Source organism: Cololabis saira, chromosome 10 (assembly GCF_033807715.1).
Source record: "Cololabis saira isolate AMF1-May2022 chromosome 10, fColSai1.1, whole genome shotgun sequence".
NCBI classification, from domain to species: Eukaryota; Metazoa; Chordata; class Actinopteri; order Beloniformes; family Belonidae; genus Cololabis; species Cololabis saira.
Genome location: NC_084596.1, coordinates 18,249,159 through 18,262,024, shown reverse-complemented (window position 1 = coordinate 18,262,024; position 12,866 = coordinate 18,249,159). Strand labels below are relative to the sequence as shown.

Here is a 12,866-nt window from a genome sequence, read left to right as displayed (position 1 = left end):
TCTGAAATAAATATGTTCCCCTGCAAGGTTTCACTATGCATATTTAGAGCCTGTTCAAAGACTCGGGCAGGGGTTCTGTCTTGAGTTGCCCGTGCACACACCCGCTACACAGAAGGAGATTTCAATACAGGAAATACTCTGGAGTGATGCCTGGACAGATCACACATACCAGTAGAAAGTAATATGCAGAAATCTCAGTATTTCCCTTCTAGCACGCTGAGGCTGGTAAGACTGTTCACATGAATAATAAAGACGACTGTTCCTGTGTTTATCCTTGTGCATGTGTTTGGATGTCTTTGCAATGCCAACACACATTGGGCAACAATTACCCAGCTCACTATAAGAAAGTATAGTCGTTGTGAGTTCTTTCTTCCTCTCACATGAGTCCATTCTGATCTTTTGATATACTGTATCTCTGAGGAGGAAGCAGGCAGCCAGCCTGTTGATATCTGTCTCACAAGAAGCTCCTGAAAGTCCATAATCATGGCGACATGCTGACAGAATGATGCCAGTTCGAGCACATTACAGAGGTCGGTGTGTTGTCAAGACTCGCCGTACAGATTTCTAACATCAGCACTGTAATTATAAGCAGCGAGGGGATAGGAACTGACCATTGACAGTGAGCGTAACCTCAGTCTCTCCCACTCCGATACGAGGAACGATGGCCTTGCAGACGTACTGGCCGGCATCAGACTGGCCCACTGACTTCAGATGCAGCTGGTTGTTGTTGCTGAGCACCTGGAGATACAGGACACAGACATACGGACGTGTGAACAAGAGAAATGCCTGATTGTGATTGTGAGAGGTATAAAAGAAAGGAGACTTGCTAAAGAAAATGATGGAGGGAGAGACAGCAATATGTAATTCATATAACATGTTGGTTTACTCAGAAGGCTCCATTAGTTTTCTTTTCCTCAAGCCTTTCCAAACTGGTTAGGCACGAATTAAAGGTTTACGAGCCTCGCCACTAATCGCTGGCTTTACAACTGAGCAAACATTTATGAAGTCTGGCTATTAAAGATATGTTTGATAACATTATATGGATGCAATTATCTCCACAAGGGCTGTTCTCCTTTTCGCTGCATTTCTTAAAAACAGGAATTTTATTGACGCCACTCTTTAGACAGACATGAATGTGTGATATTCCTTTTAATAAGTCAGGGACTGGTGGTTGTTTTTCCTCACCATGCTGGAGCCTTTCTTGGTCCAGGTGAGGGTGAGGGGAGGGTTTCCTGACCACTTGCAGTTCAGAGTGACATCAGAGTCCACATCCACGGTGACCGGCCGGGGCTCCACCACTAGAATCGGGCCAACTGAAAGACGGTAAGAGAATCAAAATCTTCTGTTAACACAGACTTCATGATCTTTAAAGGAGCATGAGGCAGGATTGAGGCAGGATTTATGAAAAAAATTCGTATACGTTTTAAGTTTTCTAGTAATTATGTCAGATGAAGCGTTCCAAACCAAAAAGAATGAGCCCTCTAGTGTATCTCTCCGTTGCCTTGAACAGGCTGTGTGCTGCAAAATGTGCTGCAATTCCGGGCCGGAATTTCCTGCGGTGTCCTGCGGATGTGACGTAAAATGACCCTGCATGCGCGTTCTCCCCTTTCTCCCGTGCCGGCTTTGCTGTTGGCTGCAGTACCCCCGACGGCCGTCGTGGCGAAGGGTGGCGCTAGAGAGTCTCATTTCTTAAAAGGAGCCTCAGGCTCCTTTAACCGTTTAGAAACTGAAGTCAAGGAAAAAGTTCTGTTTTTTAGAGTTGAAAGGACTGCATGCTTATTTATGGTAATAAACGTATGGTTCCCTCCAATAATAATTAGATGATATTGAATTTAATTTTGAATTTGAATTGAATTGAATGCCTTTTATTGTCATTATACATTTTACAATGAAAATGTAGAGCTTCTCCTTTGCTCAGTGCAAAACAATTAAGGTAAAAACAACAAGTAAGTAAAAAGTGCACATATGCACAATAATGATATACAAATAAAAAGTATGAAGTCTTTAAAAATGTATGCTAAGTGTACATCGTGTATCTTGTATTTGTTCAGGATGTTGATGGCTTTTGGAAAGAAACCTTTCCTCAGTCTGTTTGTTCTTGCTTTTAAGTTTGTGTAGCGCCTGCCAGGCGGCGACAGCTCAAACAGCTGAGGACTGGGATGTGAGCTGTACTTGGTGATGCTGCGAGCTCTGCTAAGGCACCGGGTGGAGTAGATGTCCATCAGGGAGGGGAGAGGACAGCCAGTGATCCTCGGTGTTGTTGTGACTGAAGTATCAGTGCAGCTCCCGTACCAGGTGGAGACTCGGTACGTCAGCAGGCTCTTAACGGCCAGCAGCAGCTTACTGTCCACATTGTTCCTCCTGGGGACTCTCGGGAAGTGTAGACGCTGCTGAGCCTTTTTTATGACAACTATGGTGTTGTGTGTCCAGGAGAAAGTCATCAGTGATCTGGACTCCCAGGAAACTGAACGTGTGGACTCTCTCAACAAGCTCGTCCTTGATGAATAGGGGGAGTGGGACAGTTCTGTTCCTCCTGAAGTCTATGATGATTTCCTTTGTCAGACTGTTGTCTGAGCAGCCTCTGCACCTCGTCTCTATAAGCCGACTTGTCTCCCTCGGAATCCGTCCAACTACAGTGGTGTCGTCAGCAAATTTGACGATAATGTTCTTTTTGTTGACTGAGCTGAAGTGGTGGGTGCAGGGATGGTACAGGAGGAGGCTCAGCACCAAGCCCTGCTCAGTGTGCGGGTGGAGGAGAGGTGGGGGCCAAATCTCACAGTCTGGGGTCGGATGGTCAGAAAATCTCTGAGCCAGGTGCAGGTGAGAGGGGGGAGGCCCAGGGTGCTCAGTTTGGTAATGAAGATGTGGGGGATTAGGGTGTTGCATCCTGGCATAGCTCTGTTGTTGCTCCAGATGTTTCAGTACAGCTTGCAGAGCTATGGCGATGGCGCCCTCTGTGGATATGTTGATGGGTTCAAGTGTGAGGGGGAGACCGTCCTTGATGTTCTTGAGAACCAGCCTCTCCAAACACTTCTTGTTTATGGGTGTGAGGACAACAGGGCCGTCATCATCAGGCGGGACTATTGTGGCAGGTTTCATGACTGATGACTGCTTGGACCAGGAGAGGTTGAAATATATGACATAGTAGATGTAAGGTTTTTTGATTCTTTCCACATATGACATTTATAGCTAAATCTAGCTATTGGCAACAATCTAGCTAAGGATTGAACTGGAGTTTCTGAGAAATCCAAGTATACATGCGCAAGAAGACAATCGATTATTGAGTGAGGTGCGTTCGACTCCGCGACTCTAGGTGGCGCCACAAGCACTTTTTTGTGTTAGCGTTCTTCCACTTCCTTCTTTGTTGTTCGTCTTCTTCTTCTCCTACTGTGTTGATATAGGCTTTTTGCGATGTCGTCACTCCCGGAAAGGGGAGTCCCGGGGCAGTCAGTAGCTCGGCTAAGCGTGGGTTGCTTATACATGGCAAAAAAATTTGAATTAGGACGCATTATCTTGCACTAACAGCTAGATCTTAAGGGCTTCAGTTCGGCCCGGTTAAGGTGTATATATGGCTTTTAAAAATTCGATATCGGTCAGATTAAGGCAACAATTCAACTTTCTATTGCATGTAAACGTGCTGACTTAAGTGTGTCATGGACATTATTTTATAAACAGGTTTTTCATCCACAAGTACAGTGAATATAGTTTGTGTAGTGACGACACCAACCTTCTGGTTTAGAAAAATAAGAAAAACAACCTATTGCAGTCCCACTCAGCTCAGGAAAGCTTGTACTCACAGTGCACGTCCACGAGGATGCTGACGTTGGTGTTTCCCACTGCGTTGAACACCTGACAGGACACGGGCTCCGTGAAGAAGGAGTGGTCGGCCGTGGTGACAAACACACTCTCCCTGGCCCCCTCCAGCAGCACGCCTCCTTTAGCCCACCTGATGGAGCAGCACAGCAACATCATTTAGCTTCTGAATCATTGTCAGCAAGAGGCTTGAGAAACAAAATATGTTTCTGTGCAGATCCAAATGATTTCAATTAATTTCCACTGCTAAATGGCTGTTTTTATGTCACCATTGGAAATATATTTTTTTTATGCATGGCTGCCAGAATTCTGATGTTATCCATATGCTGTTTAACCAGACACTTTATCTCTCTGAAAATCATATAACTATTAGAGACATTTTAATGCGCGCTCACTAAGTCTGGTGTCTAAGTATCTGGCAGTGCTCCCACATGGGAACGACTGATGGAGTCTCAAACCTCAGATTAAAACCAGCGTTTTTGCAGTTTCAGTGCTTTGGAGCTGTCGCTTACGATGAAAGTCAGTGTTTAGCCACACAAATGTTCAATACTTTCACCAATTCCGTTCTCTAAGCACAAATTACGATTCAGGAGCTGCTCCGAAGGGTGGATGAGAGTAGATTGGTAGAAATGAAAGAAAACCCATAGGCATTGATCATCTGATCAGGCTCCTAATGTTGCACTGCAGGACTTGGATCAAAACCTTCCTCACGTCTTGAGCTGCACTTAAAGCCATACGGCGTAAACACATTTGGGGTTTTCCAGACCTGAAGCCCATGATGGGAGGGTTGGCGGTGGCCTGGCAGGTGAAGGTGACTCTCTCACCCTCCAGGACGGACCGGGGCTCGATGGACAGGGTCACCGTGGGGGGGTCTGCACAGGGAGAGAGTCAAATTCAGTGAAGATAAACAATGTGGTTTCCAAGATTGATTGTTCTGAATCCTTCCTCTGTTGCCTTTTTAAAATGCACATTGGTTTGATAACTAACAAAATCCCTGAATTTGTATATATATTACAAATTGCCTCCATAAAAATAGCTCACCACCTTGATTTTACTAAGCAAATATGGAGCCTTTCACGACAAAAGGCTACAGTGTTGATATAATTCAGCCAGAGAGGTGCAACTAATTCATATTAAAGACTAATTGTGAAGTGTATCAACATGTGTTCACCACATCGGGTCATCTCTGAACGTTAACAGTCTCGTAGAGAAAGAGGGGTTTACATACGATGGACGTTGAGGGTGATGGTGGCCCGTTTGCCCATCGGTACTGCTGGATTAGTGGCCACGCAGGTGAAGTTGCTGCCGCTGTCAGTGTCGACTGGAGTGATGTGCAGGTAGCTCCTGGTTGTCACTCTCTTTCTGTCTGGAAGCACTTCCTGTTCGGCAATGCAAATAAACGGGAGGGAAAGGAGAAACGTCATGAAGGCAGAAGGAAGAGTGGAAGTTAAGGAGGAGAACCGACAGAGAAAGATCAGACGATGGTGGAGTGTACGCGGTAATTAGGACATGAGACAAGGAGGAAAACAGGAAGAATGACAAGAATTAGCGCTTTGAAAAATATGAAAAAAACACCCTTGCAGAACTCTGTGTGGGCGGTAGACGGGAATAAAGAAGAAAATTACTGATGGATGAATTAATAATTGAAAAAAATGCTCAGTTGAGGTCATGAAAAGAAATGAAACCTTGCCTGATCTATATGAACCCTGTTTTTCTGAAATTCAGAAGGTGGGCTGTTTCGAAATGCAGCTAACAAATCTGTCAAGAAATGAGTGCACAGCTTTCAGTGCAACATGAAAGCGTGGTCAGTAACACAGTAATAACAGAGCAGTATGTAATATGTATGAGCATGTGTGAAGGGCATGAAACTGGCTGTGAGAAATGTGAAAACATCTGTGGCAGAGTGTGTGAGTCAGTGTTTGCTGCTGATTCTGTGTGCATATTAAAGCATGAGTGTGTGTGTGTGTCTATGAGTGTCTGTGCTTGCAGGCATCATTTCATGTGTGTAGGAGACAAAACAGGATCCAGTGTTGTCTGAATGAAGGAGAAAGAGCACCAACATGTGCAGCTCCTGCCTGTATGTGAAGAGAAAGGGTTTTCTTAGGTCAGTAAAACTCCGCCCGCACCTGTCCTCAGTCATTCAGGTCACGCTAATCCTAAACATCTTGAAAAGCAGGAGACTGGACATCTTTGCTTAGTTTTTAAAAAACAAGTAGGACTGGCTACAAGTGAAGGCAAAGCAAATTTATATGGGAAGCACATTTCATGTACAAGCCAATTTAAAGTACTCTACAAAAAAATATTTAGAGTTTAAAAGCATAAATTAAAGACAGCCAGACATATGTTAAAAAAAATATCAACAAATGAGATGTATGAAATAATGGTTGTAGTGCATTATGGGAGAGTACTGAAATGCAGCAGTAAATAAAAAGATTTTCAGCCTTGACTTAAAGCAACTGAGAGTTTCAGCAGCCCTGATAGATTCTGGGAGTTACAGTAGTTCCACAGGTGAGGAGCAAACAGACTGGCATGACCCTGACGACCTGAGGGTTCCGGTTGGTTCATAATGGTCCGAGATATCAGAGATGTGTTTTGGTCCTAGCCCATTCAAAGATTAATAAACCTACAGCAGGATTCTAAAATCTATTATGTGACAGACAGGAAGCCAGTGTAAAGATCTATGAACGGATGAGGAGTTATATGGTCCACTCTCTTAGTCTCAGTGAGGACTCGGGCAGCAGCGTTCTTGACTAACTGCAGCTGGTTGATGGATTTTTTTGGGAGGCCCGTGAGAACAGCGTTACAATAGTCCAGTCTACTGAAAAGAAAGGCATGGACAAGTTTTCTAAGTCCTGCTGAGACATCAGTCCTTTAATCCTTGATAAGTTCTTTAGGTGATAATAGGCTGACTTCACTACTGTCTTAATGTGGCTGTTAAAATTCAGGTCTGAGTCCAAAACCACACCCAGATTTTTGGCTTGTTGTTTGTAGTTTCACTGCTTGAAGCTGTGTGCTGACTTTTAATCTTTCTTCCTTGGCTCCAAATACTATTAATTTCTGTTTTGTCTTCATTTAACTGAAGAAAATTCTGGCACATCAACTCTTTAATTTGATCAATGTATTTGATCAATGTTTGAATTGGATTATAGTCTCCTGGCGAGATGGTTATATAGATTTGTGTGTCATCTGCGTAGTTATGGTAACACATTTAGTTTTTTTTCATAATTTCAGAAAGTGAAACCATATTAGATGTTAAACATCAGCAACCCCAGAATTGAACCTTGAGGAACTCCACATGTTGTTTTTGTTAACTCCAATTTCTAGTAACCTAAAGACACAAAATAGTCCCTGTCTTTTAGATGGGACTCCAACCAGGCAAGTGCTGTGCCAGGAAGTCTCACCCAGTTCTTCAACTGGTCTATCAAGATGTTATGGTCAACTGCGTCGAAACGCAGCACTGAGATCCAGTAAAGCCTGGATTATGGTTTTGCGCTACACCAATGCAGAGCACAAGCCGCTGCCGTGACGCCGTCGTGAACCCTTTGGACTTCTCTGTCACTCCATTTCGCTGCGGTGCAATACCCCCCGAGAGCGCTAGGGGGGTGCGTTCTTTTCCTGAATGGTTTATCCGACTTTTCCGGTCACAGTGAATCAAAGACATAAAGACAACTATTGTGCAAAAAACCAAAACAAAAGAAATCACACACACTCTAAGAAAAAAGCGCTGAGAGTTCACGACTGCTTCACGAACCGGAACCAGAAATGCGTTACTACCAAGCAAACCGATCACAGCCCTCTCGGTCTGCGTCTGGTCTGCGACCTCTTGACGCGTAGTTACAATTTTTGGGAGGTGCACGTCAGGCACGACGTGGCGTGCGCCGTGGGGTGCTCATTGTGGCGCAACTTGCGGTGCACGCTCGGCGTCGATTTCATGCAGAACCATAATCCAGCCTTAAGACCAAGACAAAAATGCTGTCACCAAGACTGAGGGATGAGGTAGCGTTGGTCGTACTAGGGGTCGAAAAAAAAGAGGAGGGCTGGAGAGAAAGACAGTATCAACAAAAAGAAGACACTAGAAGATGAGGCTGGTATATGCCGAAAGATTTCAGACATTTTCAAAGCCTCCACCAGCAGCGGTGTTCAGTCCCCCGCTGCATCACGGAAGTTAACGTTTAATAAATGATACCTTCATCTGAGGATAGCATGATGATCACTGTTGAGATTCTCCATGAGCCATTTTATGCATCCTGGGAAAATAATCATTTTTACAATATTCCTCAAATTATCAATATAATCCTCTATTTTCATGATTCCTTGCATGTAAACAAGGTTCCCAGAGCCTGAAGTAGCAAAGCAGCCCCACAGTATTATGCTCCCACCCCCGTGTTTCACTGTGGGAACTGTTTTTTGGGGGGTTGAAAGTCTTTCCTGTCATTCGTCAAACAAAAGTAGAATCTAACATCATCACCAGACCAAAGGACAGACTATCAAAACTCATTTTCAATGTGTCAGATGTTCAAGGTCCGACTTTGATGTGCTGCTGTCTAGGCAGTGGAATTCTTCTTGCCAACTAACCTCAAAAACCACCGATGAAGCGCCCGAACGTAAGTTCAGCAACAATCATTTTCACGGACGCCCATGGATTCATTTCTCACTATTTTTCTAATTCTTTTAAGAATTTAAGAGCAGCCTCTCTCAACCAAGCGTTGAAGTGGCACAACCTTTGCTCATGGAGTCCTTTAAGTGAGGTTTCGAATGTTGATTGATTTTTCAGGGGTGATTTGAAGGGGAGGGGGGGTTGGGTCGTTTGGGGGGTAATCATTTTGAAAGACTCAATTTTCACTGCATTTGGTACAATAAAAAAATAATCTCTTTTTAAATCTTCCAAGATCAAAAAGGATGAGGTACTTCGAAGGCATCACTAAGGCATGATGGGAGAAGGTATGCTTGGAAAATTCATCCACAGACAGACAGGAAGCAGGGGAATATGCTGACTGCTGAATAAGTTCACTACTTCTTCCAAAAACTGTTATGAAATGTTAGAAAGCTGTACATATTCTCAAAATGCTAAACCTGCACACTGATTCTGCGAGGTGCTGAACATCTAATACAGACTATACATACAATAATTCATGATTAACAAACAATAAAACACTACTCTTTTACTTTTTGGCTAATTAGCTGTTAGTTAGTCATTACCTGTATTTGTTCTGTGGTAAATTTTCATTATTTCAACATTTCATTATCTCATTCACACAGCCAGTTCATTCCAACTCTGTCGGTTTTATTCAACCCCACTTACACACAGCAGGGCCTCATACGGAGGCGTAACAGTGTAATAAATAAACAATGTTTATACACGCAACCATGGGAAATTCATTTTCTGTTAATTGATTATCCGCCTGTATCTTATTTAAAGGCACATATTCATATGGTGGTTGATTAGTAAATGAAAACATGTATTTGAAAACACTCAAAAGAATCTCCATCTGCTTAGATGTTAGTTTTTTTGCCAACAGAATACCGGGAAAGCAAACAGGGTGGATGCTGTCGAGCAGCAGATTGTGAGTATTAGGATCTGTGTTGCAAAGCCTTTTTAAAGCCATTAGAAAACATTGTGCAGATCTAATTTCACTGTATTAAACTCATTATGGTTTTATGTGCGCGCTGTGAAGCGTGGCCTTTCGCCCATGCACTCGCAGACGCCACCACCCAGCATGTGCTCGTGTGCGTGTGAGACTCACCGTGGAGTGATAGGCTCCCTCCACGGGGACTCCATCCTTGGTCCACTGGATGTGGGCTGCAGGCTTGGCCCCGCGGGTCATGCACGTCAGGTTGAACGGGTTTCCAGCCATCAGCAAGATCTCCGGCGTTCCCTCCACCACTGGATCCTCGGGGGGGACTGGAGGGCAGGCACACAAATCCATACTCTGACTTCAAAGCAAGCACACTCAAGCTTAAAGAGCAACCGTATCTTTGCAGAGATTGTGCAGTTTTAGGAGAACAAGGCAAAAGCTCTTTTAAATGTTGAAGATGTTTTCAAGATTCTAGGTATAAAAAGGACACAGATGCTGGCATATTTGGAGTCCATACAACATGGATTTTGAGCTTAATTTACATGTTTGTGTACATGATTGAAACAATATGCCAAATTGCAAGGGTTCCAGCAGGAGTGTACAGTAAATACTCCAGTTATTACACTACTACAGTAAATAGTCCAGTTTCGCTGCCTGTTCAGGGTGATTCATGACATAATGAGTTTACCTGAAGGATTCACGATCAAGTTACAACTATGCCTCATTCTTTCTGCTCTCATGCACGTAAAAATGGTACGTGGGGTCAAATAAAATGCGCTTCTTGTCTTCTAAAAGAAACGTCTCCTTGTTGGTTGAAACCTCTTCTGATGCTCGGAGTTGTCGGGTAAATGCAACATTAAGGTATGAGTCAAGCCAACTTATTTTTATTCTTTTAAATGGGACTGTCCATGTCATTCTTGTGTCTGACGTGACGGACTCGTCAAAGAGCAGAACAGACAGTCGCCTCTGGGATGCCTCTAAGCTGGGTTGCGGGGGTTTCCGCTCTCATTGACTAGAATGGCAGCGCTCCACGGCGCGTCCACACCTAGTGGGAGCCTGGCTTTACCATGAGTACAGGGCAGAGCAATACCTTTTCACAGTTCACCATGTGCAACAGCGAGCCAAAATACAAAAATATGTGCTAAAAACACCGTAAACACTGTAAATACACCGTTTCAGCAGACTGTTCCAGTCCCATTACTTATTTTCCCCACACATCAAAATTTCAACTGAATTATTTGTAATTTTACTTCAAGAATGAAAAGCAACAATCACGATCAAGACACTTGAGCATCTGGAAACCTGTGCTTTTAAATCTTATAGCAGCACCAGGGGCGCAGCTTGTGAACAGGCAAGGCAGGCAACTGCTTGGGGCCCCAAGTTGCCTGCCTTTTTTTGGGCCCATGAGGCCCAAAAAAAAAAAAAAAAATGTTTTATTTTTTTTTATTTTAATAATTACTTTTATTACAAAAGTGTTTCCTATCAGGGGTTTTGAGGACTAAAAAAGTATTGAAGGCTGTTTTTACTGTACAGATCTCAAAATGTGGTAACCGCAATGACCACATCCTCCTCCTTAAAAAAAAAAAAACTATACACAGTGTCGTGTGTGTAAATTAGCAGTGTGTAAATAAATATAAATTTCATAAAGTTTTCGTTGGTGTCAGTTTATTATAACATAACGGTGATGAACGCTGGTTTGAGGGGCCCCCTAGAAATTTTTGCCTAGGGCCCCAACAGACCCTAGAATCGCCTCTGAGCAGCACGAGGGGTCCTTTTTATCTCCGTGGGCCCCCTGTGGGCGAGAAGGCTTCCTGTAGTCAAACCAGGAACCCTCTTGATGTTAGGCAACAGTGCTAACCGCTACACCATCATCCTGCCCTGGCCAATATTCTTTCAACGGAAATTAAAAGGTAAAAGGGGTAAAAGGTATGAGATGTTTTACAGTTTACTTACTGAGCACATTGAGCTTGGCCCTCCTGGAGCGCAGCGCCGCCTCTGTGGCCTGACACTCAAACAGAGAGTCATCGGAGAGTTGAGCATTGGAGATCTCCAGATTGTACTGGCCGGTGTCCAGCGCACGCAGCACACGATACCTGGGCCAGGCTACAGGAGGCACACAACACAGCTGGAATCAGGAAACAGCCAGTAACAGAAAAAAACACACAGACATATTGTGATCATTGTGCTTGAAATTCCTCCTTTGACTCCCTGCAAGTCATGCTTCATTCACCATGTTGTTCAAATATCTAAAATGCAACTGTTTGGAAATGGTTTCTGGAGTGAAGAAAAAAACCTATTAAATCCTGATGTTACTTTCATGAATCACCATTATGGCACCGTGTTCACAAAAACATATATATGTGCAGCGTCTGAGGATAATGGCTTTGTTTAGGAAATACTGAGCGCCGACTTTCATGTTCTCACGTGAAGACTAGAGAGAAAGGAAACTTCTGGTTATCAAATAAATACAGATATAATTAACAAAAAAGCAGCCAAAAATAACAAAAAAAAGAATCATGGGTAATATCGAGCAGCCCCTTATCGCTTTGGCAGGATGAGTTGCAACTAGCATCTCCATCAGCCCCCGGTGACCTGATTATCAGCACGTGTGCAAACCCTGTCAAAGTTTTGGCAGTTCTTCCTGCCTGAACCATTCAGGAGCGTACACACAAAGGGAACGACTGAAGCAGTGGTTTGAAAGAAGTCGTTGTTGTTCTGAGTCAATCTGGAAAAGGTTAGAAACCTATTAAGCAATTTCCAAGCAATTCTGGGTCCACCGTTGTACAGAAAGAAATATTGTTCACCAGTGGAAAATACTCAAGGCAGCTGCGCTCCTCCTAGAAGTGGACATCCCGGTCACTTTACCCCGAGATCAAAAACACAATTAACAAGTTTGTTTGCCCCCCCCCCCCCTTACTAAAAATAAATCACAGTGTTTTGTATAAAAATCAAGCAAAACGGTGATGAAGGTTAATTCTTCGATGAGCAAAGATGGGCAGAAGAGACTGGAAGACTGGATGCGCCTAAATGATGATTAGGCATCAACAATACCTAATAAGTCATCAATAACTGATATAATCACCAGGGCAAGGGATTACTTTGTAATTAACTACAATACACACGTACACTGACAAATGCCACTTATGTCACAATGAAAATCAAAACAATGAACCTTAAAGATAATTCACACTTCTGTTTTGGCAGCATTAATGCACAAAACAGCACACGATGCCAAAAGATGATTGAAGAAAGATGGATTTTGGCAAGCTAATGCTTTACAGTGTCATTTTTTCATGATGCCTATAATATCCAGTGCAAAGAGGTTAAGAAACAAGAGAAAGTAAAGAAAGTCTAGCTGATGTTTTTTTTATGTTTGTTGTTTTTATTTTACAATTTCAATGGCAAAGACTTCATTCCTGTATCCTTCTTATGTGTATCAGGTAACAATCCTTTGCTGATACCTGATATTTGTGCAGC

General features: G+C 43.3%; 1 protein-coding gene across 4 annotated transcripts in view; it reads right to left on the bottom strand.

Annotated features, from left to right (window-relative positions):
* Positions 1-12,866, bottom strand: part of kirrel1b (kirre like nephrin family adhesion molecule 1b) — a 106,863-nt gene that overhangs the window by 26,113 nt on the left and 67,884 nt on the right. For all 4 annotated transcript variants that reach the window (XM_061731876.1, XM_061731877.1, XM_061731878.1 and 1 more), the window contains exons 3-9: positions 11,343-11,492; positions 9,558-9,715; positions 5,042-5,192; positions 4,580-4,685; positions 3,798-3,946; positions 1,186-1,313; positions 612-738 (exon numbers count right to left, since the gene is read on the bottom strand). In XM_061731876.1, coding sequence (XP_061587860.1) covers positions 612-738; positions 1,186-1,313; positions 3,798-3,946; positions 4,580-4,685; positions 5,042-5,192; positions 9,558-9,715; positions 11,343-11,492 — 969 coding nt within the window. The remainder of the gene's footprint in view (positions 1-611; positions 739-1,185; positions 1,314-3,797; positions 3,947-4,579; positions 4,686-5,041; positions 5,193-9,557; positions 9,716-11,342; positions 11,493-12,866) is intronic.